General features: G+C 60.0%; 2 protein-coding genes across 3 annotated transcripts in view; one reads left to right on the top strand and one right to left on the bottom strand.

Annotated features, from left to right (window-relative positions):
- The window catches only part of SZT2 (SZT2 subunit of KICSTOR complex), a 63,747-nt gene extending 54,972 nt beyond the window's left edge, over positions 1-8,775 (top strand). The window contains exons 64-73 of the mRNA XM_067567834.1: positions 1,264-1,344; positions 1,884-1,958; positions 2,943-3,008; positions 4,336-4,549; positions 4,971-5,154; positions 5,348-5,470; positions 6,223-6,697; positions 7,031-7,147; positions 7,435-7,503; positions 8,079-8,775. Coding sequence (XP_067423935.1) covers positions 1,264-1,344; positions 1,884-1,958; positions 2,943-3,008; positions 4,336-4,549; positions 4,971-5,154; positions 5,348-5,470; positions 6,223-6,697; positions 7,031-7,147; positions 7,435-7,503; positions 8,079-8,222 — 1,548 coding nt within the window. The 3' untranslated portion in view covers positions 8,223-8,775. The remainder of the gene's footprint in view (positions 1-1,263; positions 1,345-1,883; positions 1,959-2,942; positions 3,009-4,335; positions 4,550-4,970; positions 5,155-5,347; positions 5,471-6,222; positions 6,698-7,030; positions 7,148-7,434; positions 7,504-8,078) is intronic.
- A 666-nt stretch (positions 8,776-9,441) lies between these two features.
- HYI (hydroxypyruvate isomerase (putative)) lies at positions 9,442-16,339 on the bottom strand. 2 transcript variants are annotated; one of them, XM_067567832.1, is made up of 8 exons: positions 16,127-16,339; positions 15,397-15,508; positions 11,460-11,574; positions 11,072-11,150; positions 10,931-10,980; positions 10,436-10,505; positions 10,200-10,334; positions 9,442-9,863 (listed from the first exon to the last, which is right to left on the bottom strand). In XM_067567832.1, the coding sequence occupies exons 1-8, from the start codon at positions 16,323-16,325 to the stop codon at positions 9,775-9,777; spliced, it is 849 nt and encodes a 282-aa protein (XP_067423933.1). In that variant the 5' UTR covers positions 16,326-16,339; the 3' UTR covers positions 9,442-9,774. The 2 variants fall into 2 exon arrangements, with proteins under 2 accessions (XP_067423933.1, XP_067423934.1); XM_067567833.1 differs by lacking the exon at positions 10,200-10,334.
- Between the last annotated feature and the right edge of the window lie 8,546 nt (positions 16,340-24,885).

The raw sequence follows: 24,885 nt of genomic DNA, 5'->3' as shown, positions 1-24,885 counted from the left end.
TGGGCATGGGTCACTGCGCGCCGGGCACCGGGCTGCCACCCACAGGGCTGTGAGCAGAGCCAGTCGCTGGATCCTCTGTCCCAGCTTCCGGAGCCTCAGCGGAATCCAGGCCTGGTCCCAACCTGGGCCCCGGGCGAGCTGTCGGTGCCAGTCCGGTCCCTAGCACCCACTTCTGACCGCAGCAGCCCCTGGAACCCGTTGCTCAGGCACCCCCTCCCCCAGAACTCCAGTCGTGGGGTGCTCGGGCCCCACGAGGGCACGCGAGTGTCACACGATGCGGTCGGATGCGCCCCCAGGATTCTGTCACCACTGCAGCCTGCCCGAGAGCGAGGCCAAAGGCGTTCGAGCTGTCGCTTACGCCAGGCAGGCGGTGAGCTGATGTGGTGACTGCTGCTCTTCAGTCTGTCAGACAAGGCAGTGCAGTGAGACAACTCAGACTAGAAACAAGGCACAGCTGAGACAGCGACTGGCCCTGGAGCGACTTGGAGGGATGTGTGTGGAGTCCCCAGGGCCAGTGTCTCTTTCTAGGAGATCTGCTCCAGCGCTGGGGGTGTCTACATTTAAGCTGCTACAGGGCACGGCTCTAGTGCGGCAGTGTAGACGCTACCTCTGTCCCCTCGCTGCAGGTAATCTGCTTCCCCGAGAGGCGGCAGCTGGGTTGACAGAAGAATCCTTCCATTGACCTAGCGCTGTGTATGCTGGGGTGAGCTCTGCTCAACTTCACTGCTCCGGGGTGAATTTGACACAGTTAAACCAACTTAATTTTCTAGTGTAGGCCTCAGTGAGAGGTTCTGGGCTGGCTGCAGGAGTTGCTGGGGAGGGACTCTGGCCTGGGCTGTGCTGGGGGTGCAGAATTGCCCCTGGCTAGGCTGAGCAGAGGTCCCGATTTCCTGATATTCGGGGCTTTCTCTAATATAGGCATCTCTAACCCCCACCCCCGTCTGGTCACCCTGCCCCTGGCGTCCAGCCAGGACGAGTCTCCAGGCGATAGTGAATCCCCCCGAGGCTGGGGTTGTGATGGAGACAAAGGACCCTTGAGCAGAAATCTCCACCCCGGGCAGGCACTTGCAGACAAGCCTGCCTCTTCCCCTTCCCTCAGATAAACTCGATAGTTTGAGGGTCCCCTCCAACTCCAACGCGGCGGGGAGCAAGGCAGCCTCCTCTCCTAGCTGGGTGCGGCCTGGTGCATGGCATGGAGGCACCTGCTGCTGTGCGCCAGGGAGCGCCGCCCTGCTTTCTGATCGCCACGTTCTGTCTCTGCAGAGCACGAGCCCCCCCGTCACCGCCTACCACCTGCAGCGAGCCCTTCCGGGCGGCATCGTGCTGATGGAGCTGGCCTTCCAGGTGAGGGGCACAGATCTGTCGTCCCCACCAGCTCTCAGCTCACTCAGGTTCCCCACGAAGCTTCTGCGTAGCGTACGGCGAGGGTGGGCTGCAGCTTCAGGCTGCCGGGGCCGTTAGCATGCGCCCGGCCATGCCCTCTGTGCTGGGCACCCTCCCTGCCCTGCAGAGCTAGCTGCGAGGAGACCAGTCCTAGGCGACAGGTGGGAGCAGGGAGGATGCTCTCGGGTCACTCCAGGAGGGGCATTGCATGCCCAGGGGCAGCGGCAGGAGGGTGCGGAGATGGCGGCTGGCCTGGCTGGCGGGGAGGGGGCAGAGCCGGGGCTGTGAGGGTGGGGGACGTGGTGGGATTCCCAGGGGGGTGCCATGCTCAGCCATGCACCGGCTAGAGGACCTTCGGGGCTGGGTGGGACTAGAGGGGTGATGCGGGAGGCCAGAGCAGGGGGAGGAAAAAGCACGTGAGCGTGGCCCGGCTGTGTGCAGAAGCTCCCTCGCCCTCTGGGCGGCGGCGGGGCGTGTGCTCAGTGCACTCTCCCCCCCAGGGCTGTTACTTCTGCGTGAAGCAGTACGCGCTGGAGTGCTCCCGGATCCCCATGGGCCAGTCCGTCAACTCGCAGGTAACCGCTCACCTGTGGGCACTTGCTCCATCCTTGCTGCTCCGGGCCTGGGCAGCCTGGCCCAGCAGGCAGGCCTGGGATCTCCCCGGTGCCAGGAAGCTGGCGCTTGCTACCTACCAGCGGGACGGGGGGGTCCAGGTAGCCCTGCCAGGGGCCAGCCCTTCCTCTTCCCCATGGCCCCTGGCCTGGGGCAGGCTCCCTAAAGTAGAGGCACTAGCTGCTCTGCTTCACTCGAAGCAGCGGGGAGCAGGGCCGAGGCCTGGGCTGTGAACACGCACATCACCGGCCAGAGCTGGGAGAGACCCTCCCACACCCGGCACCTCTGTGCCCCTGCGGCTGCCCTGCTCCCCGGGGTAGAGCGCTCCAGCTTTCCTAGCCCCTCCTGTGCAGGGATGGGCTGCTGCTGGAGGGCCCCGTTTCCCTCACCCTGGCCTCTTGGCTGGCTGCCCTAGCAGTCTGGGCCGGGACAGGAGGCCTCTGGGAATGGAGCACGCCCTCCTTCCCAAGAAGCCTGCGCCCCCTAGACCTTCCAGCTGGATGAGGGGCAGGGACTCCTGGCCCTGCTGGGCTGCCCCCCCGGGCTGGAGTCTGCCAGGCCCTCACAGCCGCTGCTGAGGGCGCAGGGAGCCTGGTTTCACGTGAGGCCCAGCTGGGAACGGCTGTTAGCACAGGCCCCTCTCGGCTCCGGGGCAGGGTCACCCAGCCTCTGTGGCTGGCGGCGGCTGGTGCCAGGCACTGTCCAACCTCTGCCTGGGGCATCTGATGAGGAGACCCTGCCCAGTTCTCCATGGTGTCTGGGCCTCCCTCTGCAGTGCAGAGCTGGCTAGCCTGGGCCTGGGCCTGGGCCTGTCCTCCCCAGGTGCTGGGACTGGAGCATTGGCTCCTTGTCTCCTCCCCGAGGCCCATGGAGGGCAGGCAGGGCGCTGGGCAGCACCGGGCAGAGTCCCCCTTTCCCACTGGCTGCGCATCTCCTCTCTCCATCAGGGTGCTCTCCCGGCCAGAGCTCGTAGCAAGGGCTGCATGGGACCCAGCTCCATCTCTGAGTCTGCGGTACGTCCTCTCCTCCCACTTCTGCTGTGGCACTGGACTGTCTCCCTGCCAGGCGGCTGGGTGCTCTGTGCCCACAGTCCCTTCCTGTCCTGGGTGCTGCCAGTGCTGGCCTTCTTGCTGCCCCTTGTGCCAGGTCGTTGCCGCGGGAGAGGCATCCCAGCCGGCAGCTGTGCTCTCAGGATAGGGCTTGGAAACCGCCTTTCAGGGCGACAGCTGGCTCCCGCTTCTCTCCAGGGTAGGGACAAGGGCGCCTCTTGCTGGGCTCACTTCCTCCATCTGCTTGGTGTCTTCTCTGCTGCTCGCACAGGGCCAGGTGCTGCTGCCTGTTCTCCTGACCCTCACCCCCATTTCTTGAACACCAAGGGCAGCTCTGCCCTCCCCGCACCTCCCCACGGGGAATCCCTGGGTGGAATCCAGGCGGTAGAGCCAGCCCATTGCCATCAGTGCCCTGGTGGCAGAGGGGAGTGAAAGGAGCACACTGTGCCCTGCTGATCCTGGAGCAGGGACAGGTCCTGCTGGCACACACCAGAGTGCCCCCGAGGCTGCTCTAGCTGGTGCTCAGGCCCTGTCGGCGTTTGGCTGCCCCAGGATCTGGGTGGGGGAAGCCACTTTGGCCCCTCCTCAAGCATGCTGAGGATTGGCCCTGCACATGATCTGTGCTGCCAGGGGGGGAGTGATGTCATGGCTGCAGTCAGCTGGCCCAGGAGAGCACAGACCCCCAGCAGCTGGCCTGCGTCAGAGGGGACTTGGCGACGGCGGGCCGTGCTTCACCTGGGGCATGTGGGCGAGGACAGGGAGGGTGGCTGAGCGGGAAGTGGGGAGGCGGATGCAGGTCGCTCGGGCCCTGGCTCCCCTGCTCTGGGGGCAGCCCGGATCTCGGCCCCAGCCTGCTGCAGTCCTGGTGGAGCGCTGTGCTGCCTGCCCCACAGACCCGGAGCCCGGTGGCCTTGCTTCGCAGCGGCCGGCTGGATGTCAGCACAGCGTGGGAAGCGAGGTGACAGGCTGGCTGCCTCTCGGTGCTGCAGGGCTGGGGCCTGCTGGAGCACATCACTGCGGCTGGGCAGCAGGTCGGGGCTGTGGCACCAGCTGCGGGTCTGTCCAGCTGCGAGCAGCCGGTGTCAGCATCGTCTCTGCACCAGGGCTGGAACTGGAGGCCCGGAGACCGAGGCTGCTCTGGTGGGGGGTGAATGGGCAGCCCCTGGCACTGCCAGGCCCTGCGCTCTTTGTCTTTGCTGTAAGGCTGCTCGTGGCTCTGACTCGGCTGCCGGGAGGGCAGCAGGCATCCGGGGCGTCCCTGCCCTGTGCCTTGACGCTGCTCCCTCCCCAGCTCTCCATGCTCTTCACGGAGGAGTGCGACAAGGTGAGGGACCTCATGCACGTGCACTCGTTCAGCTACGACTTCCACCTGCGCATTGTGCACCAGTACCTGCTGGGCTCCCACATGGCCCTGCGCCAGGGCTTCCACCTCACCAGCTTCCTGGAGGGCTTCATCGCCCACCACCCCGACGTCCCCAAGTTCGGCCGCAACCACGTCTTCCAAGGTGAGTGTGGGGGCGGGGGCGCCATGCCACGCCACGCCGCGCCACCCTTGTGCCCCTGGCTGACTCCATCCCCCGGCAGGCAGCGACAAGGCCCTGCCCCTTCCCTGGGGGTGGGGCAATTCCCTGGCTGGAGCCCCTTTCCCATATTCAGAATGTCACCTGGCCCCCTCCCTCCCTTGGCCAAGCCAGCTGGATCCAGCGCCCCCAGTGTTCCAGTTCATCGCTGTCTGGGCCTGCATGCCCAGAGCTGAGCGCAGAGGGACCTGGTCCTGCCCGTGGGGCGTCGGGGCCGTGTGAGTGCACTCGGGGGGCGGGAAGCAGGTACTTGCTGTTCTCTTGTCCAGTTCTGGGGGTCCTGGCCTGCCCCCTGCCCTCATCCAGCCGGCAAACACTGAGCTGCTCCGCTCCGCTCCGCTCCCAGGCACACTGGCCATGCCCACCAACATGATCACAGCCCACCAGCTGTACAACTACATCGCAGACCACGCCAGCACCTACCACATGAAGCCCCTGCGCATGGCCCGGCCGGCTGTGGGCAGCGAGGGCAAGAAGGTGACCCCGGGCCCAGAGCAGAACGAATACGCGCTGGTCTCCATCTGGAACAGGTGAGCACCTGCCCCTGCCCGGCGGGGCATTGCCTGGCCAGGCCGAGCAGGGCCCGGGGCCGAGCTGCTCTCCCACCTGCTGCGGGCCTTAGCCTCTGCCCAGCTCCCTGCGCTGTGGATGGCGGGTGGGTGCTGCACCTGGCTCTCCTCACCCCTCCCTGCGCAGCCCCCAATCTGCCGCTTGTGCCTTCAGTTCAGGCTCCTACAAGGACTCGGAGGGGCAGCGGCACCATGATGACTTCGACGTGTCCCTGCTGGTGTGTCACAGCGCGGCGCCCTTCGAGGAGCAGAGCGAGACCGAGAGACACGTGCTCCGGTGAGAACTGTGCTGGGGGGATGTCTGCAGGGTGGCGGTGTTCAGGCCAGCGTAGCGTCTGTCGCACATGGCCAGTGCCAGCATTGCGGGCCAGGGCCCCTGGCAGGGGTAGGGCCCTGGGGCGCGAATCATAGAATATTAGAGTTGGAAGAGACCTCAGGAGGTCATCTAGTCCAACCCCCTGCTCAAAGCTGGACTAACCTCAGCTATATCATCCCAGCCAGGGCTTTGTCAAGCCACAGCTTAAAAACCTCTAAAGATGGAGATTCCACCACCTCCCTAGGTAACCCATTCCAGTGCTTCACCACCCTCCGAGGGAAAAACTTTTTCCTAATGTCCGGCCTAGACCTCCCCAACTGCAACTTGAAACCATTGCTCCTTGTTCTGTCATCTGCCACCACTGAGAACAGCCTAGCCCCATCCTCCCTGGAACCCCCTTTCATGTAGTTAAAGGCCGCTATCAAATCCCCCCTCATTCTTCTCTTCTGCAGACTAAACAAGCCCAGTTCCCTCAGCCTCTCCTCATAAGTCCTGTGCTCCAGCCCCCTCATCAGGTGGCCCTGGGGGTGCTGGGCAGTGCAGTGCCAAGGCAATGAGCATTGGCTGGCAGGGCACGGCCCCGGGCTGGCTGGACGCTGGCTGGCACGGTCCCAGGGGCAGCCCCGGCACCGGGCTGGGGCGTGCAGGCAGCCTGCTGGCCCAGGCTGGCTGGTGAGCATGTTCCCCTCCTGACAGCTGTCTCCTGCTCTCAGGCTGTGTTTCTACGTGGTCATGACGAGCCAGCGGGAGCTGTTCCCTCGGCTGACGGCCGACATGCGGCGCTTCAAGAAGCAGCCGCGCCTGCAGCGGGAGGCGACGCTGGAGCCGGTGGTGGGCCGGGCCCCGGGGGAGGCGCCGGAGCCGGATCAGGGCTGGCAGCAGCCGGCGGAGGACAGTAGCGAGTTCTACGCGGGCGGCACCCAGGTCAAGCTGGGCCCGGGGCTGTTCTACACCTCACCCCTCTTCCCCCTGCTGGCCTCCGAGGTGGCCTCGGCCCAGAAGCAGCTGAGCAGCCTGGTGCAGTTGGCCAAGTGCCACTGCCGCAGGGACAGCCTCTGGAAGCGCCTCTTCCTGGTGGAGCCGCTGGCCTCCGACAAGCTGAAGCTGGGCAAGCTGTCGCTGGTGGAGCTGGAGGAGCTGCTGAATGCTGTGCACGGGAAATCGATCGCGGACATTGACCCCCAGCTGGTGAGGGGGTGGGCATGTGGGTCACGCCCCCCCCCCCAGATCATCATCCCCAGCTGCTGGGGCCAGGGGAGACGCCTGGTGTGTGGGAAATGGGGACATTGCCCCCCCGCTGGTGAGGGGCTTGGGGTGGGCAGGGACATGCCCAGCTGGGTGCGTGGCACATGGGAAATCCATTGCAGTGGCCCCCCTGCTAGCCGCGGGGCACCCCCTGGACTGTGAGGGGACGGGGTTGAGTCCCCAACACGTGCATGGCGGAGTTCCTGGGCTGTGTTGCTATCGTGGCCCGTCGCTGCTGGTGCAGGGACCTGGTGTCACCCTCTCTCCATCCGCCAGGGCTGCTTCCTCACCATGACGGTCCCCTGGTACCAGAGCCTCATCAAAGTGCTGCTCAGCCGCTTCCCCCAGAGCTGCCGCCACTTCCACAATGTCGAAACCGGCACCCAGTATCTGGTAAGGGCCCCGCCGCCGGCCTCTCCACCCCTGCCCCAGTCCCTGCGGCCAGATGGCTGTCTTCTGCCCTTGTGCCAGCCTCTCTGGGCAGAGCCCTCCTGCCCTGGTGCGTGGCTCGCCTGCCCCAGGGCCCTCGTGTCCCACCCGTCAGCTCCTCGGCCAGACGTGCCTTGCTGCTCTGCCCCTGGAGGCTGATGGCCCCTGGTGCACCATGCCACTAACCCCCAGGCGTGCTGGAGCCAGAGCCGGACCCCGCCTGCACTCACTCACTCTCTCTCTCTCTGCAGGTCGTGCTCAATCAGAAGTTCACAGACTGCTTTGTTCTCGTGTTTCTGGATTCCCACTCGGGGAAGACGGTAAGAGCTACTCCCCGCTTGAGCGGGCGGGCGGGGGGTGGTACCTGGCTCTGCGGCTGTGCCTAGCACAGAGGGTGGGGGCCGGGGGTGCTGCCTGTGCCCAGGCAGAGCCCTAAGCAATGAGGCTTTCACGGACAGGCTGGGCTCGGCAGGACAGCAACCTCTGCTCCAGAGCCAGAGCTCTGCCCGTGCCTGCCCCCAGCCACTGAACTGCCCCGTCCCCTTCCTGCTGTGCCACCGGGCGGGGCTAACACAGCCCAGCCACAGATCAGAGCAGCCCTGCCATGGCAGCAGCCTGGAGCCCAGCATCGCCAAGGGCCTGCGGGTGCCCTGCCCCACAGCTGGGTCTCAGCCCATCCAGCAGCCTGTGCCAGCCCCTGGCCACCTGACCCCAGCTGTGTCTGTCCCTCGGGGACCGTCTGCGAGCAGGAGCAGGTGCTGGCCCTGGGCTACTTCCCTCCCCTCCCCTCCCTGTGCTGTGCTGTGCTGGTACCCTGGAGGCTGCTCGTGCCCTGGCCTGGCTGGGCCAGGGCCTGGGGCGGCTCCATGAGCAGCTTGTGCCTCTGTGCCTGCAGAGCCTGACGGTGGTTTTCCGGGAGCCGTTCCCTGTGCAGCCCCAGAACAGCGAGAGCCCCTTGCCGCAGCTGGTGTCCACGTACCATCACCTGGAGTCTGTCATCAACACAGCCTGCTTCAACCTCTGGACAGGCCTGCTCTAGGACCGGCCACCTGCAGCCCCCTGCCCTGGGCCGTGGGGCTTTGCCCTGTCTGCACCCGGGTGGCGCAGACCCCCAGCGGGCTCTACCCCAGCGCTGCTGGCAGCATGGGGCTTTCCTGGGACAGCTGCCAGCGTGGACACTTGATACTGAAACCAGGGCAGGTCCAGACTCCAGGCAGCCCTGGCACAGCCAAAACCTGGCATTGCGGGGGGTGCGCAGCCCCAGGCTGGCATCCGCGGGGGCCCTGGCATCATGGGCAGCGAGCGCGGGTGCCATGGCCCTTTGGACACAGTGGGATTTCCGTGGTGTGCCGTGCACAGGGGCCATGTGGCTGACAGAGGGTGTATGGTGGATGGTACTAGCCAATAAACTGCACCGGACAGTTTGCTGCGGGCTTGTACCTGGCCCCAGGCTGAACGCCTCTGCCAAGGCTCTGCGCTGCTCTCCACGTGCCTGCCTTCCCCACGGAGCGGGGCTAAGAACAGCAGCTCTGCCCCTGCCCTCCCCCCCGAGCACCGAGCCCTCCTAGGGCAGCTCTCGCCTGCTGGTCCATGGGCCTGGGCCTGCTCTGCTCTGCTCTGCTCCCTGCCCTGCAGCCGGGCTGCAGAGCTGGGCAAGGTGGGGGGAGCCCCGTGGCAGGGGGCTGGGTGGGGGGAGGGGACAGCATGACCCCCTGGGCTCAGGGGCCCTGCACAGTCGTCACCCTGAGGAGCTCTGGGTGTTTTGCAGGGTTGGCTTCCCTTTGCCCCACCCCTGAGCCTGCGGGTCCTGGGGTGAGGGGGCTCCTAGGGCCGGGGGCTCCCTGCCCTGTCTACAACACTTTGCTCAGCGGTGAAGTAATTCAAGTGCTGGCTTCTGCCCTGCTGCTGTTTGGAGTTCGCCCCCCCCGGGCCCCAGGCGCAGGCTGGCATCACTGGGCCCCTTATTGCTGGGGCCCTGCCAAGGGTTTTAGCCACATGGTGCCAGGCTCGAGGCTTCCCCTTCTCCAGCCAAGGCAGCAGGGGCGCACTGTTAACAGCTCTGAGCAGGGCTCTGGCTGGCCCTGCCTGCTCCTGGCCATCTCCTCCCACCTCTGGGGGAACCAAGCGGTGGAACTAGGCCTGGATGCCGCCCAGGGCAGGGCCCCCAGAGTAATGGAGGGGGGGTAAGATATGCTCAGGGCATGCCCGAGCCCAGAGCTGCACGGCGGCAGTTTTGCATCTGATGTAGTTTTGGGGCCTCTGGCGCTAGGAGCAGAGGGCCAGCACTGTGCCTGCCCCAGAGCCGTGTATCCCATTCCCCACCTCCCCGGTGTGGGGCAGGGTGCTCCAGTCTCAGCAGGCCTCTAGGCGCAGGGCCTGGCTGCCCACAGTGCCAGGGAGCATCACAGCAGCCTCCTGTAAGCCGGGCCGGCGCCAGCCTCCCTCCATGCCCAGCACAGATGCTCGCTCAGCATTTCAGCCACTGCGCGCTCTTTATTCAGCCGCACAGCTCAGCTCCACGCAGGCTGCAGGCAGAGCCGGTGCCATGCTGAGGCCTTGCCCCTTATAGTAGTCGGGGGGCCACTGCTGGGCTAGCAGCGGTGCTGGTGTTGGTGCTGCTGGTGCTGGTCTCGACTCTCCCAGTACAAGCGCAGCCAGCCCAGGCCTTCCACCGTGTCTCCTGCAACGAGAGCCAGAGACGGGGCTGGGGCAGCCAGGCCGGGCCCATCGCCCTCAGGCGCAGCAGGTAACTCCTGCCCGGGCATGAGCAGCAGCCCCCGGCCAGCTCCCTCCCCAGGGAATCCTGCTCTTGGGGCTGCTGGCTGAACTGCACCTGCCAGCCCCCCAGCCCCGGGGCCAGCCCCCTCTCCCCAAGGGGAGGGCGGGGGGGACAGGGCCTGACAGGCACAGCCCCCACTCCTGCCTCCAATCACCCACTCCCTCCCCCCTGGGGGTGCTGCCCCCCACCGAGATTTACCCCCAGCCCCCATGGCAGGGCCCCCCTGCCCCAGCTCACCCTGGGGGGTGTATTCGCACCCCACATAGCCCGTGTAGCCAAGGGACTCCAGCAGCTGGAAGAGGTAGGGGAAGTTCACCTCGCCGGGGCTGTCGGGCTCGTGCCGCCCTGGCACCTGCCCGATCTGGATGTGACCTGGGCATGGAGCAGAATCTCAGAGGGGGCCTGGGCCACGGCTGTAGTGCCCACGAATGCTGCCCCCCTCCGCTGCTCCCGGCCCCCGCCCTGGCTCTTACCAATGAGTGGGAAGTACCTCTGCAGGTTCTGCGTCAGGTTCCCCTCCTCGATCTGGCAGTGGAAAACGTCCTGCAGGAAGCAGAGCGTAGGGCAGGGGCAGGGCCGGCAGCCTCCCTGCATGCCCAGCAGCAGCACCCCCCTTTTCCTCTTGTGGCCCTGACCAGTGACCCAGCCTGTGTGTGTCCCCGGCTGGGGCTGGGGGCAGAGCGGGCCGGGGCTGGGGGCTCCCTCTCAACCCCTCCTGGGGCCTGGCCCGGGCCCCGCGGTGCACCCCTTGCACACAGTGTGGGGCTAGCGCTGCCCCAAGCCAGACTCTGCAGTGCAGACTAGTGCCCCTCCCCCAGCCAGCAGCACCATGCACCGGGGCCGTGCTGCTCCCGCCTGGCGCTGGGCACAAGCTCTTTCTATACGCCCACAGCCACCGAGGTGGTGTGTCGGCCTGCGCTGGGTGAAGGGGGCTGGCCCCTTTCCTGCCCCACTGCGCAGTTACTCACCAGCTGCAGCTGGAGGTTGGGCCGCCCCACCTTCTCCAAAATGGCAGCAGCTGCAGGGAGGAGAGAGGAGTCAGGCCCAGCCGTGCAGCCTGCCCCCAGGGCAGAGCCCCCCCAGGGCTGGGCCCAGCCAGGCCCCCTTACCTTGGCGGGGCGTGGTCAGGAAGTAGCGGGGGTCAGTGATGCGGCTGTTCATAGGCTCCAGCAGTCCAACCATGTCCTCCTGCAAAGCCACCCGGCAGCTGTGGGACCAGGCCCCACACAGCCCCTGGTCCTTGGCTGGCCAGCTGGAGCCCCCGCCCTGCCCCCCACTTCCTCTGGCTAGGCAGGGGCAGTGACCCCACTTCTGGCAGCTGGGCAGGCAGCAAGGCCCCTCCCCTCCCCAGTGCAGAGGCCGTGTCAGTCCAGGGATGGTCTGGCCCCATGTCCCCCCCAACCCTGGGGAGCTCGGTGGGGTCTCCTCTGCCCCCCCGCCCCCATGGGTGCAGGAACGTCCTGGGACCCCGGCTGCTCCTGCTCTGGGCCCCGGTACCTGGGCCAGGATGTCCGCAGCGTGTCTGAGGTTCTCGATGAAGGTGGCTTCCATCTCCGCAGCCACCGCTGCCCGCTCTGCGCCCACAGGCACCCGCCCGGCCATGAGATGGATCCTGCAGGCAGACAGGCAGGGCTGGGGCGGGCGTCCCTTCGCTGGAGACCGCTCCTCGGCCTGACTGCAGGTGGGCCACGCAGCCACGGCCGAGGCAAGCGGCTCCGGTGCAGCAGGGTGCGTGGGAGCTGCAGCTGCAGGGCACTAGCTGGGGCGCTGGGCCGGGGGTACGGCTCCCGCGGAAGGGGCCAGCCGTGGCCGAACTGGGAAGCAGGATCCAGGGCCCTCAGCAGCCTGGGCTCGTCCCTTCGCCTTGTGCCTCAGGTGGGTCATGAGTAAGTAGGGTTTGATCCCCCACCCCCCGTGTCATGGGGCTACAGGCTCATTCACCCCGCGGGCGGTGCCACTGCCCCCCCAACCTCCCCCAGCACCAGGACACGCGGCACTTGGCGCCCACGGCCAGTGACACCCCCTCAGCTGCTCCTGTTTGTCGCCTGCAGGCTGGACCGGGCGAGCGTTTCTGCCGCGATCCTGGCCAGCTGGAGTTGGGCCCTTAGATCCGGGGGGCTGGAGCCACCCCCCTCCCCCACTGCAGGATCTAGGCCCGTCCTCCCCGCGCTCACACACTGCCCAGTGCAGGGTTGTGTCCACACACGTGCCAGTGTGACTGATGGGGCGTCTTGTTCTGCGGTGGGAGCACAACGACTCTTGCGGAATGAATGATCCCAGCACGGTTCACATGAACCAGCCCGCGTCCTCCCACAGCACCGCATGGCTGCACGCCGGCGAGGCCGTTTGTCTGTGCACTGCCCTCTCTCCTCCAGGGGCATGGGCCAGATCCCAGCTCCAAGCTGCCGTGCAGCCAGGCGTGCCCACCGGTGACAGGCGGGTCTGAGCTGCCCTCCCGCGCGAGCGAGGCGCACGTTCAGGTCCGGCGGAGCCAGTCGCTGGAAGCCGGGACCTGTGAGTGGCTGACTGACAGACAAATGCTGGGGAAGGCCAAGGCCAGGCCAGGCCGCCACGGCAGAGCTGCACTAATTAGTCCACGGACATTGGTTTTATGTCCACGGCTCAGGGCCTAGCTGCAGATACGAGGTTGGTAATGGCGCAGGGCTCTGAACAGAGGATCTCGCAGGCGGGGAAGCAGCTGGCGGCAGCTAGTAACCGACGAGCCGCTGCCTGCCTGCGAGAGCCCAGCTTCCCTTCCCGCCAGCGGGCAGAGAAAGGAGAGGTGATCCAGCACAGCTACAGACTGGGGACCAATGAGCTGGGCAGCAGTTCTGCAGAAAAGGACCTGGGGGTTACAGTGGATAAAAAGCTGGATATGAGTCAGCAGTGTGCCCTGGTTGCCAAGAAGGCTAATGGCATATTGGGCTGCATTAGGAGGGGCATTGCCAGCAGATCGAGGGAAGTGATTATTCCCCTCTATTTGGCATTGGTGAGGTCACATTTGGAGTATTGTGTCCAGTTGTGGGCCCCCCACTACAAAAAGGATGTGGACAAGTTGGAGAGAGTCCAGCGGAGGGCAACAAAAATGATGAGGGGGCTGGAGCACAAGACTTATGAGGAGAGGCTGAGGGAACTGGGCTTGTTTAGTCTGCAAAAGAGAAGAGTGAGGGGGGATTTGATAGCGGCCTTTAACTACCTGAAAGGGGGTTCCAGGGAGGATGGGGCTAGGTTGTTCTCGGTGGTGGCAGATGACAGAACAAGGAGCAACGGTCTCAAGTTGCAGGGCAGGAGGTCTAGGTTGGACATTAGGAAAAAGTTTTTTACTAGGCAGGTGGTGAAGCACTGGAATGGGTTACCTAGGGAGGTGGTGGAATCTCCATCCTTAGAGGTTTTTAAGGTGCAGCTTGACAAAGCCCTGGCTGGGATGATATAGCTGAGGTTAGTCCTGCTTTGAGCAGGGGGTTGGACTAGATACCTCCTGAGGTCCCTTCCAACTCTAATATTCTATGATTCTTAGAATTCTATGATTCTAAGACACTCAGGGCTCCAGCTCCGTGGGGCACGCCTGCCGGGGGGGCTTAGGATTTCAGCTGAAGCCCCAAGCTCTCCCTGCCCCCAGTGAACAGGGGGCCTCTGTGAGCTGCACTTTATTTGTAAAAGAGCCATATGCAGCTCGCCAGCCGCGGTGGGTCACCCCTGCAGTACAGGATCTGGAAGGCCGGGAAGCAGCCTCAGAGGCTGTGAGCTGCAGACAGCTGCTTCCCCGCCTTCCAGATCCTGTGCACAGGGCAGGCAGCACACAGCCCTCCTCCTGCGAGAGCCTGCTGCTGCCGCCGTGTGGATGCGGCCACAGGTACAGATAAAGACGGAGTGCGGATCACAGGTGGGATACAAGGTGATTCCTGCGGCTCGGATGCAGACCCCCATTTTTGTATCCACGCAGGGCTCTAACAAATCCCCTGGGGAAAAGAGCAGGAGCTGCAGAAATGCTCCCTGAACCTGCCCCTGCTCCGAGTTGCTGGAACAGATTTCTGCAGTGGAGGCCACTGCAAAACCCCAGCCTGGGCCCTGCACATTTTGGAGTCAAGTGGAGGGTGCCCAGCAACCACAGACCCCAACCCGGAGATTCTCCCCAAACAGCCACAGCTGCTTTGGCACCCCCAACCCAGCGCTCCAGGCGCTGGAGAGGTCAGCCAAACCCAGCTGGAGAGAGCTGGGGCCTGGCGCTCTCCCAGTCTGCTGTATTGCAATACAACAATCAATGGGCCTGAAACAACCTCCCTGTGCAGACAAGGCCCCCGTACCATCTCCTGTGTCCTCCCTGGGCATCCTGTCCGAGTTCTCTGGGGCAGCTAATGGGCCCAGAGTCTAGTACAAGATGGGCCCAGCTGTGTCTACTGCTGCTGTAAGAGACAGACTGCAAGGCTGCACGAGACCCCTGTGATCATCTCGTCTGAGCGCTACACAGGCCAACCACCTGCCCCAGTAACTCCGAGCAGAGCTGTTAGAAACCATCCAACCTGGAGTTAAAAAGGGCAGCGATGGAGAATCCCCACCACCGGGTCCAGTGCCTCTGTTCAGAACTGCCCTGCTGCCAAGCTGTGTCTGACTCCAGCATGCACATTCTGCGATACAGTCCATGGCTGTAGGGTCTACGGGCAGGAAACAAATGACCTCTGCCCATCTCGGTTAAACAGCAGCTGGGGCCTGTTCTCTGCGCCTTTCGTCGTCCTCAGAACTCTGCTCTCCCCCTCTCCGACTTTTCAACATCCTCCCTGCATTGCAGACAGCAGCACCGGACCCAGGAGTCCAGGGGTAAAAGAACCTCTCTGCTCCTGCTCACGATCCCCGTTAGCTCTTCTGGCCACAGCGGTACGCGGGGGCTGGTGTTCAGCTGATTATTCAGCCCCTGCTTCCCACGCTAGCGTCCCCATCCTGCTGGCGTGGCTGACGTGTTCTGCTCCTGCCTGTATCCAGTTCCACGGAGCCGTATTCTAACCCGATGGATTGCCCGTCCCGCCCACCCCCTGCTCCACGCGCGGGGAGCCCTGCCCCCACCCCAGAACTGGGCTGGGTCTGAGCACACTGGCACCAGTGACCAGCTGGGGACTCGTCTTGTTGCCAATGGCCGGGGCTGGCGTGAGGGGCCGAGCTGTGGGGTGGGCAGCACCTGAGGCACGAGGCCAGTGCGATGTTGTGTGGGGCTCAGCCCGGCCTTTCCCAGCTGGCCCATGGTGCCCCTCACAGGGGGTGGGGGAGCCCTACCGCCAGCAGAACGACCCCACTGGGGGGGGCCCCCTACTGCCAGCAGAACGACCCCACTGGGGGGGCCCCCTACCGCCAGCAGAACGACCCCACTGATCCCACCCTCCCACTGTTGCCACGGCCAGGCTCCTTCTCACCGACCCACCCCTGGCGGCGGCTGGTTCCCTACCTCTGGCAACCCAGGACCTTCGCATACTTCACAGCCAGCGCCAGGCCCTCCCGGAAGGCGTGCTGGCGGCCGGGCACGGCGCCCAGGCCCTTCTCGCCTTGGTCCTGGTCCCCTAAGGAGAGAGCAGCAGAGACCAGCTGGGTTACAGGCAGGAGACACCCCGAGCCCGCCCAGCCAGACAGGGCCAGGGCCAGGGCCAGGGCACCTGCTGCCCCGCAGGAAACGCCTGGGAGGGGCCTGTTCCCGTGCCCTGCCCTGGGCAGTCAGTGCCCACAGCCACCCCTGAGCTGGGGCTGCGCCCCCCAGTCGCCATGACCTATCCGGGGGCTACGCCCAGGGACGGGCTCGGGGGCTGGCTCCTAGGCAGAGCAGACCCCAAAGAGCAGGCACCGCCTCCGTGCCTAGGGGCAGCCCGGCCGGCGTCTGGGCCAGGCGGGAGCCGGTTCGGTTCTATCTGGAGAGTTCTGGGCCCAGCTCGGTTATGCAGCCAGGACTCGCCCCCTAACTGGCTGGACCTGGGCCAGTCCCATCAGAACCGAACCGGCTACAGCCCTCCTCAGCGGGGCCGAGGGCTGGTTCTGTTCGGGGGGGGGGGGGCCGAGGGCTGGTTCTGTTCGGGGGGGGGTCCAGTTCCCAGCTTGGGAGGGCGGGGCAGGGCCCGGGCAATGGTCCGGTCCGGTCCGGTCCCAGGCGGGTGCTGCGGGATCGGGACCCGGGCCCGGTTCGGTACCTGGCGGGGTGTTGATCAGCACCAGGCCCAGCCCGGCCCGGTCCGCGATCGCGCGCAGCAGCGCCGGCTCCCAGGCGAAGGGCCAGGGCACCTCGGCCGCGCGGAACCCGGCCCGGGCCGCCGCCTCCAGCCGCTCGGGCAGCGCCGAGCGCTCGGCGAAGAGCCAGTCCAGGTTGGCGGCGAAGCGCAGCGGGGCCATGGCGAGTGGGGGCGGGGCCGGGCGGGGGCGGGGTCATGGCGTGTGGGGCGGGGCCGGGAGGGGGCGGGGTCATGGCGTGTGGGGCCGGGCTGGGGGGGGGAGGGGCAGGGCGGGGGCGGGGCCATGGCGAGTGGGGGCGGGGCCGGGCGGGGGCGGGGTCATGGCGTGTGGGGCGGGGCCGGGCCGGGGCCATGGCGTGTGGGGGCGGGGCCTGTGACGCTCTACACAGCTGCAGCGACACCCCCGCGGGCTGCCGTGCTCCCCCAGCGGCGGCAGGCCACGCCCCCCACCCAGTGTCCGCGGGAGGGCGTGGCCGCCCCCTTGTTACAGGCTCCTGCCTGGCCTACCCTCCAGCCGTAGGCTGCAGCAGGACAGCCATGCTTGCCTCAGTTTCCCCTTTCCTCCTGAGTCCCCAGTAACTCCACCCAAGCTTAGAGTGTGACTCGGCCTTTGCCGGGTTAATTTATTACAGAAGTCTCCTACCCCCAGTCCAGAATTCCCCAGCAGGGTCAAAACAGTGCCGTCAGTCCTGCCAGTCCCAGTCCCTCAGTGCCAGATACAGCGCTGCTGTATCACCCGCCTCGGCCCCGCCAGCCAGGGTCCTTCTCAGCCCCGATTACGTCCAGCAGCTGGTTCTAGCAGAGTGCGCTCGCCCCTGTCACTGCCCAGCCACTCTTAAGGCACCGATCGTGGGGGTCGCTGAGCAGGAAAGCCTTCCCACGGGAGCACACGGCTTAAATCCAGGCAACTGGGGCATGGCCCGGCCGCTCTCAGTCCCTCAGGCACTTCTTATCTAACTACACTTAACACTACTTAACAATTACTTAACGCTGAGTAAACTACTTCGAATAATACAGAGTTCAAAGAAGGGGAATAGAACTTGCAGAGAGCAAGGCTAGTTCCAGCAACCCTCCCGGGCGGAAAGAAGGGACTGAGGGGACGTAGGGCCGGCAGTGCCTCATGTACCCCGGGTCTGGGGGTGCCGGAGCCGGCCCTACGGGGTCTGCTAAGGGGAAACAAGTACCGGGAACCGTGCACGGTGGTGTGCATTCACATCTAGTGGGATGGACATGAACAGCGGATCGCGAAGCACAGCAGTTACTGGTAAGTAACCCTGTTTTACATGGTTGTGTAATGAATGAGACTGTTGCAGACGCATGCATCAGCAACTGATGTTGCTGTGGGAACCAAATCTCTGACTGTTTTGACGAGAACCTCAGCAGTGTTGCATTGTAGTCACCAGAACGGGGGTAAGAGAATTGGGTGACATCATTTATTTAGATTTTCAACACCTCTGTCAAAGTCCCTTACAAGAGACTTAAAGAAGCTATGTGACCACAGAAGAAGGCATTAACACTGCCGTGGACGAGGGTCTGTCAAAGGCACAAGAAACAGGAGGAATAATGATCAGTTTTCATCCTAGCAGAAGGCTGACAGCAGGTGCCATACGGCTCTGTGCTAGGACTAACGTTGTTTAATGCATTGTTACCCCTTTTGGCCTGAGAACTTCGCCAATATTTGGGACCTTTTGAATTGTTACTATGAGGAGGAAAAATTGATGGTGGAATCATAAAATCATAGAGTTGGAAGGGACCTCAGGAGGTATCTAATCCAACCCCCTGCTCAGAGCAGGACTAACCTCAGCTATATCATCCCAGCCAGGGCTTTGTCAAGCCTCAGCTTAAAAACCTCCAAAGATGGAGATTCCACCACCTCCCTAGGTAACCCATTCCAGTGCTTCACCACTTGCCTACGGAAAAACTTCTTCCTAATGTCCAACCTAGACCTCCCCCACTGCAACTTGAGACCATTGCTCCTTGTTCTGTCATCTGCCACCACTGAGAACAGCCTAGCCCCATCCTCCCTGGAACCTCCTTTCGGGTAGTTAAAGGCTGCTATCAAATCCCCCCTCATTCTTCTCTTCTGCAGACTAAACAAGCCTAGTTCCCTCAGCCTCTCCTCATAAGTCTTGTGCTCCAGCCCCCTCATCATTTTTGTTGCCTTCTGCTGGACTCTCGCCAACTTCTCCACATCCTTTTTGTAGTGGGGGGACCAAAACTGGACACAATACTCCAAATGCGGCCTCACCAATGCCGAATAGGGGGGAATAATCACTTCCCGCGATCTGCTGGCAATGCTCCTACTAATGCAGCCCAATATTCCATTAGCCTTCTTGGCAACCAGGGCACACTGCTGACTCATATCCAGCTTCTTAGCCACTGTTACCCCAAGATCCTTTTCTGCAGAACTGCTGCCTAGCTTATCAGTCCCCAGTCTGTGGCTGTGCATGGGAGTCTTCCTTCCTAAGTGCAGGATTCTGCACTTGTCCTTGTTGAACCTCATCAGATTTCTTTTGGCCCAATCCTCCAATTTGTCTAGGTCACTCTGTATCCTATCCCTGCCTTCCAGGGTATCTACCACTCCCCCCCAGATTAGTGTCATCTGCAAACTTGCTGAGAGTGCAATCTACCCCATCCTCCAGATCATTAATAAAGATGTTGAACAAAACCGGCCCCAGGACTGACCCCTGGGTCACTCCGCTTGTGACCGGCTGCCAGCTAGACATGGAGCCATTGATCACTACCCATTGAGCCCAATGATCTAGCCAGCTCTCTCTATCCATTTTGTAGTCCATTCATCCAACCCATACTTCTTTAACTTGCTGATAAGAATATTGTGGGAGACTGTATCAAAAGCTTTGCTAAAGTCAAGGTATATCACGTCCACTGCTTTCCCCACATCCATAGAGCCAATCACCTCTTCATAGAAGGCAATCAGGTTGGTCAGGCATGACTTGCCCTTGGTGAATCCATGTTGAATCTGGTGTTTCTTCGATGCAATCCTGTTTATATACAAAGAATGTCCACAAAACATCCCCTGAACACAGCAGGCACAAACAACAGGAGACAGTTTTGTTTCTTACAATTCCAAGCCTCTTATCAGTCAGCATTCTGCCCAAAAAGTTCTCTCTCACTATATGTGAAAGAAAGTATAGAGTCAAACAAAATAAAAATCTTAAAGAAACCAAACTGTGTCACAGAATCTCTATGGATAGTAATTACATGCTTGAATAATAAGAATCATAGCAGTAGGGATATACTATCGACCATCTGACCCGGATGGTGATAGTGACTGTGAAATGCTCAGGGAGATTTGAGAGGCTATAAAAGTTTAAAAATTCAATAATAATGGGGGATTTCAGCTATCCCCATATTGACTGGGTACATGTCATCTCAGGACAAGATGCAGAGAAAGTTTCTGGACATCTTAAATGACTGTTTCTTGGAGCAGCTAGTCCTGGAACCCATGAGAGAGGATACAAGTCTTGATTTAGTCCAAAGTGGAGCACAGGATCTGGGCCAAGAGGTGAACATAGCTGGACCGCTTGGTAATAGTGATGATAACATCATAAAATGTAACATCCCTGTGGGGTGAGACACCAGAGCAGCCCACCACAGTAGCGTTTAATTTCAGAAAGGGGAACTACACAAAAATGAGGAAGTTAGTTAAACAGAAATTAAAAGGTACAGTACCAAAAGTGAAATCCCTGCAAGCTGCATGGAAACTTTTTAAAGACACCATAATAGAAGCTCAATTTAAATGTATACTCCACATTAAAGAACATAGTAAGAGGATCAAAAAAAGTTCCATCGTGGCTAAACAACAAAGTAAAAGAAGCAGTTAGAGGCAAAAAGGCATCCTTTAAAAAGTGGAATTTAAATCCTATTGAGGAAAATAGAAAGGAGCATAAACTCTGGCAAGAGAAATGTAAAAATATAATTAGGAAGGCCAAAAAAGAATTTGAAGAACAGCTAAACAAAGACAAAAAGTGAGAGCAAAACAAATGTTAAGTACATCAGAAAGAAGCAGGAAGCTTAGAGGAGGTTTGGAACAAACTGATAAACTAAACAGCAATAAGTCACTGGGACCAGATGGTATCCACCGAAGTGTTCTGAAGGAACTCAAATGTGAAATTGCAGAACTACTAATTGTGGTATCTAACCTATCATTTAAATCAGTTTCTGTACCAGATGACTGAAGGATAGTCAATGTGATGCCAAGTATTAAAAAAGGCTCCAGAGGTGATCCCTGCAATTACAGGCCAGTAAGCCTAACTTCAGTACCATGCAAATTGGTTGAAACTATAGTAAAGAACAGAATTATCAGACACCTAGATGAACACAATTTGTTGGGGAAGAGTCAACATGTTTTTTGTAAAGGGAAATCATGCCTCACTAATCTACTAGAATTCTGTAAGGGGGGTCAACAAGCAGGTGGACAAAGGTGAGCCAGTGAATATAGTGCACTTAGATTTTCAGAAAACCTTTGGCAAGGGCTGTCACCAAAGATTCTTAAGCAAAGTAAGCTGTCATGGGATAAGAGGATGTTGGATGGATCAGTAACTGATCAGTAACCGGATCATGGATCAGTAACTGGTTAAAAGATAAGAAACAAAGGATAGGAATAAATGGTCAGCTTTCAGAATGGAGAGAGGTAAATAGTGGTGTCCCCCAGAGGTCTGTACTGGGACCAGTGCTGTTCAATATATTCATAAATCATCTGGAAAAAGGAGTAAACAGTGAGGTGGCCAAATTTGCAGATGATACAAAATTGCTCAAGATAGTTAAATCCAAAGCAGACTGCGAAGTGTTACAAAGGGATCTTACAAAACTGGGTGACTGGGTAATGAAATGGCAGATGAAATTCAGTGTTGATAAATGCTAAGTAATGCACATTGGAAAACAGAATCCCAACTAAACCTATAAAATGATGGGGTCAAAATTAGCTGTAACCAATCAAGAAACAGATCTTGGAGTCATTGTGGAGAGCTCTCTGAAAACATCCACTCAATGAGCAGGGGCAGTCAAAAAAGCCAGCAGAATGTTGGGAATCATTAGGAAAGGGACAGAAAAATATCATAATGCTAGTGTATAAATCCATGGTATAAATCCACACCTTGAACACTGTGTTCAGATCTGGTCGCCCTATCTCAAAAAAGATAAATTGGAATTGGACAAGGTAGAGAAAAGGGCAACAAAAGTGATGAGGGGCATGGAAAAATGTCCATGTGAGGAGAGATGAATAAGACTGGGACTTTTCAGCTTGGAAAAGAGACGCCTGAGGGGGATATGATAGCGGTCTATACAATCGTGACTGGTTGGAGAATGTGAATAAGGACGTGTTATTTTTCCCTTCTCATAACACAAGAACTAGGGGTCACCACATGTAATTAACAGGCAGCAGGTTTAAAACAAACAAAAGGAAGTATTTCTTCACACAACGCACCGTCAACGTGTGGAACTCCTTGCCAGGGGATGTTGTGAAGGCCAAGACTATAACAGGGTTCAAAAAAGAACTATATGAGTTAATGGAGAATAGCTCCATCAATGGCTATTAGCCAGATGGGCAGGGATTGCTGTTTGCCAGAAGCTGGGAATGGAGAATGGGATGGATGACAGGATGGATCACCTGTTCTGTTCATTCCCGCTGAAGCACCTGGCATTGGTCACTGTCGCAAGACAGGATTCTGGGCTGGATGGACCCTTGGTCTGCCCCAGTGTGGCTCTTCCTACGTTCTCTCTTTGTGCTTTCTCTGCCCCTCTCGGCCATGCTACACATAGATCTCTTGTTGTCTCTGGCTTTCTGCTCTCACTGGCTGCTCTCTGGCTGTGTCGCACTTGCACAGACACCCACACAGCTGCAGTGAAATCAACCCGCAGCCCCTGCATTTGCATCCAGTCTAGGCTTTGGGCAGTAGTTCCATCGTTTCAGCTACCACTAAGCAAAGAGTCATTTAATTGTTCCCTCGTTTATCTTGAATGGGAGGCAGCTGGCATGGCCAGTGAGGCGTGGCACTGCTCGTAGATCAAAGACACAGCGTGGGGAGCCACCCAGCTGCAAGCATAGCAACATTCATTAACAGTCTGGAAATCAGGGTGAGTAAGTGACAACATTTGCCAATGACACAAACTAATTTAGTGAACACCGAGGGGAACTTCAGAGGAACCTAGTGCAGCTTGGTGACTCGGTAACACTCAGGCAGCTGAGATTCAGTGTTGAGTGTCTCGTAACACAAGAACAAGGGATAGTCAACTACATGGAAAGGTAGTGAAACCGATCTATAATGAATGGCACACGGGAAATGGCTAGTAATCGCTATACATATACACAGACAGCCGAAGCTAGGAGTGACAGGACGTTGATACGATAAGCAGAAGGACACAAGGTGAAATCAATGGTCAGAAGAGTTAAGGACAATAACAAAGCATTTTTAATATATTAGGAAAGTAAGGTGCTGGTTGTATGAGCCCAGCAAGGACTCTGCACACCCAGAGTCTCTTTTCTAGACCGTTTTATTTCTCAAACATAGGCACAAGCTCTGCCAACACAGCGCCTCAGCCCACCTGGGGCGGTAGTGCCCAGGGGATTTTCACTTTTGCTTTGCTCAATTCCTCCTGCGTCAGGGCCCGTTGCAGGATTCTCCCCTGACTAAGGCCTCCCAGGGCTCTGTCCTTAGAGACCCTTTCCCCCTAGCATAGGGTTACCATCGTACAGGTTCCCAAAAAGGGGACACTGCCAGAGGGGGAAGAGGTGGAGGCGGGGTACAGTTGGGGGGTGCTGGAGGGAGAATATGGGGGGTGCTCACGGGGTGTGCGTGTGTACTGGGCAGTACCTGGGGGTGAGTGCTGGAGGCGTACCTGGGGGTGCTGGAGCGTTGTGTGTGTACTGGGGGCGGTGTACCCTGTGGTGGGGGTACATGGGAGATGGGGGGCAGTGTCACTCCCTGCCACGGTGCTAGGGCGGCTGGTGCAGGCCCAACACACATCAACAGCCGTCAGTCAGCGCCTTCCCGCGGAACCCCCTCCCCAGGGCTGGGAGTCGGGACCTAGTTAGGAAGCAGACCAGTCGGGGACCTTTCTGAGTTACAATGCCTGCTCTGCAGAAATCCCGGACGTCGCCCAGCCAGAGGATCAAAGAGGGGCCGGGTCTGGGAAAACCCGGCTGGATGGACTCCTGCCCTACCAAGTTCCCAGGGACTTCCTGCTGCTCCTGTTCCCAGTGCCCCAGCCTCCTGGCCGTCTCTATTCCCAGGGAGCAGGGAGTGAGCGCCTCACGTCGGCTCTGCTGACTGACTAACCCAGGCTCTGCCCCGAGGGCCCAGGTGCTTCTTTATAGCCCGGCTGATTGCAGGGCCAGTCCCGCCCTGGGACAGGAACAAAACGAATCCTGACAATAGGAGGGGCCGTTGCTGGCTGGAAGTGGTGGAACTGCCAAGAGTGATGAAGAAAAGGCCGTGTATTCAGTGAATATTTCTGTTCTGTAGTTGGAGGGGAGGGACCAAGTGATGTAGCCAGAGCATGTGATGGTGATAACGCTCTGTCCATGCCGCTAGTATCTCGGGAGGATGTTAAACAGTTCGACATTTTTAGGAGGGGAGAGGCTGAGGGAACTGGGCTTGTTTAGTCTGCAGAAGAGAAGAGTGAGGGGGGATTTGATAGCAGCCTTCAACTACCTTCAACCTCAACGTGTAGTGATCAATGGCTCCATGTCTAGCTGGCAACCGGTCACAAGTGGAGTTCCCCAGGGGTCTGTCCTGGAGCCGGTTTTGTTCAACATCTTTATTAATGATCTGGAGGATGGGGTAGATTGCACCCTCAGCAAGTTTGCGGACGACACTAAGCTGGGGGGAGTGGTAGATACCCTGGAGGGTAGGGATAGGATACAGAGTGACCTAAACAAACTGGAGGATTGGGCCAAAAGAAATCTAATGAGGTTCAACAAGGACAAGTGCAGAGTCCTCCACTTAGGAAGGAAGAATCCCATGCACAGCTATAGACTGGGGACCGACGAGCTGGGCAGCAGTTCTGCAGAAAAGGACCTGGGGGTAACGGTGGATAAAAAGCTGGATATGAGTCAGCAGTGTGCCCTGGTTGTCAAGAAGGCTAATGGAATATTGGGCTGCATTAGGAGGGGCATTGCCAGCAGGTCACGGGAAGTGATTATTCCCCTCTATTCGGCATTGGTGAGGCCGCATTTAGAATACTGTGTCCAGTTTTGGGCCCCCCACTACAAAAAAGATGTGGACAATTTGGAGAGAGTGCAGCGGAGGGCAACCAAAATGATTAGGGGGCTGGAGCACAGGACTTATGAGGAGAGGCTGAGGGAACTGGGCTTGTTTAGTCTGCAAAAGAGAAGAGTGAGGGGGGATTTGATAGCGGCTTTTAACTACCTGAAAGGGGGTTCCAGGGAGGATGGGGCTAGGCTGTTCTCGGTGGTGGCAGATGACAGAACAAGGAGCAACGGTCTCAAGTTGCAGGGGGGAGGTCTAGGTTGGACATTAGGAAAAAGTTTTTAATAGGAGGGTGGTGAAGCATTGGAATGGGTTACCTAGGGAGGTGGTGGAATCTCCATCCTTACAGGTTTTTAAGCTGAGGCTTGACAAAGCCCTGGTTGGGATGATATAGCTGAGGTTAGTCCTGCTTTGAGCAGGGGGTTGGACTAGATGACCTCCTGAGGTCCCTTCCAACTCTAATATTCTATGATTCTATGATTCTATGAT

Source organism: Emydura macquarii, unplaced genomic scaffold (assembly GCF_026122565.2).
Source record: "Emydura macquarii macquarii isolate MOO-44397 ecotype Brisbane River unplaced genomic scaffold, CSIRO-AGI_Emac_v2 contig_2805, whole genome shotgun sequence".
NCBI classification, from domain to species: domain Eukaryota; kingdom Metazoa; phylum Chordata; order Testudines; family Chelidae; genus Emydura; species Emydura macquarii.
This window is presented reverse-complemented; position numbering and strand designations above follow the sequence as displayed.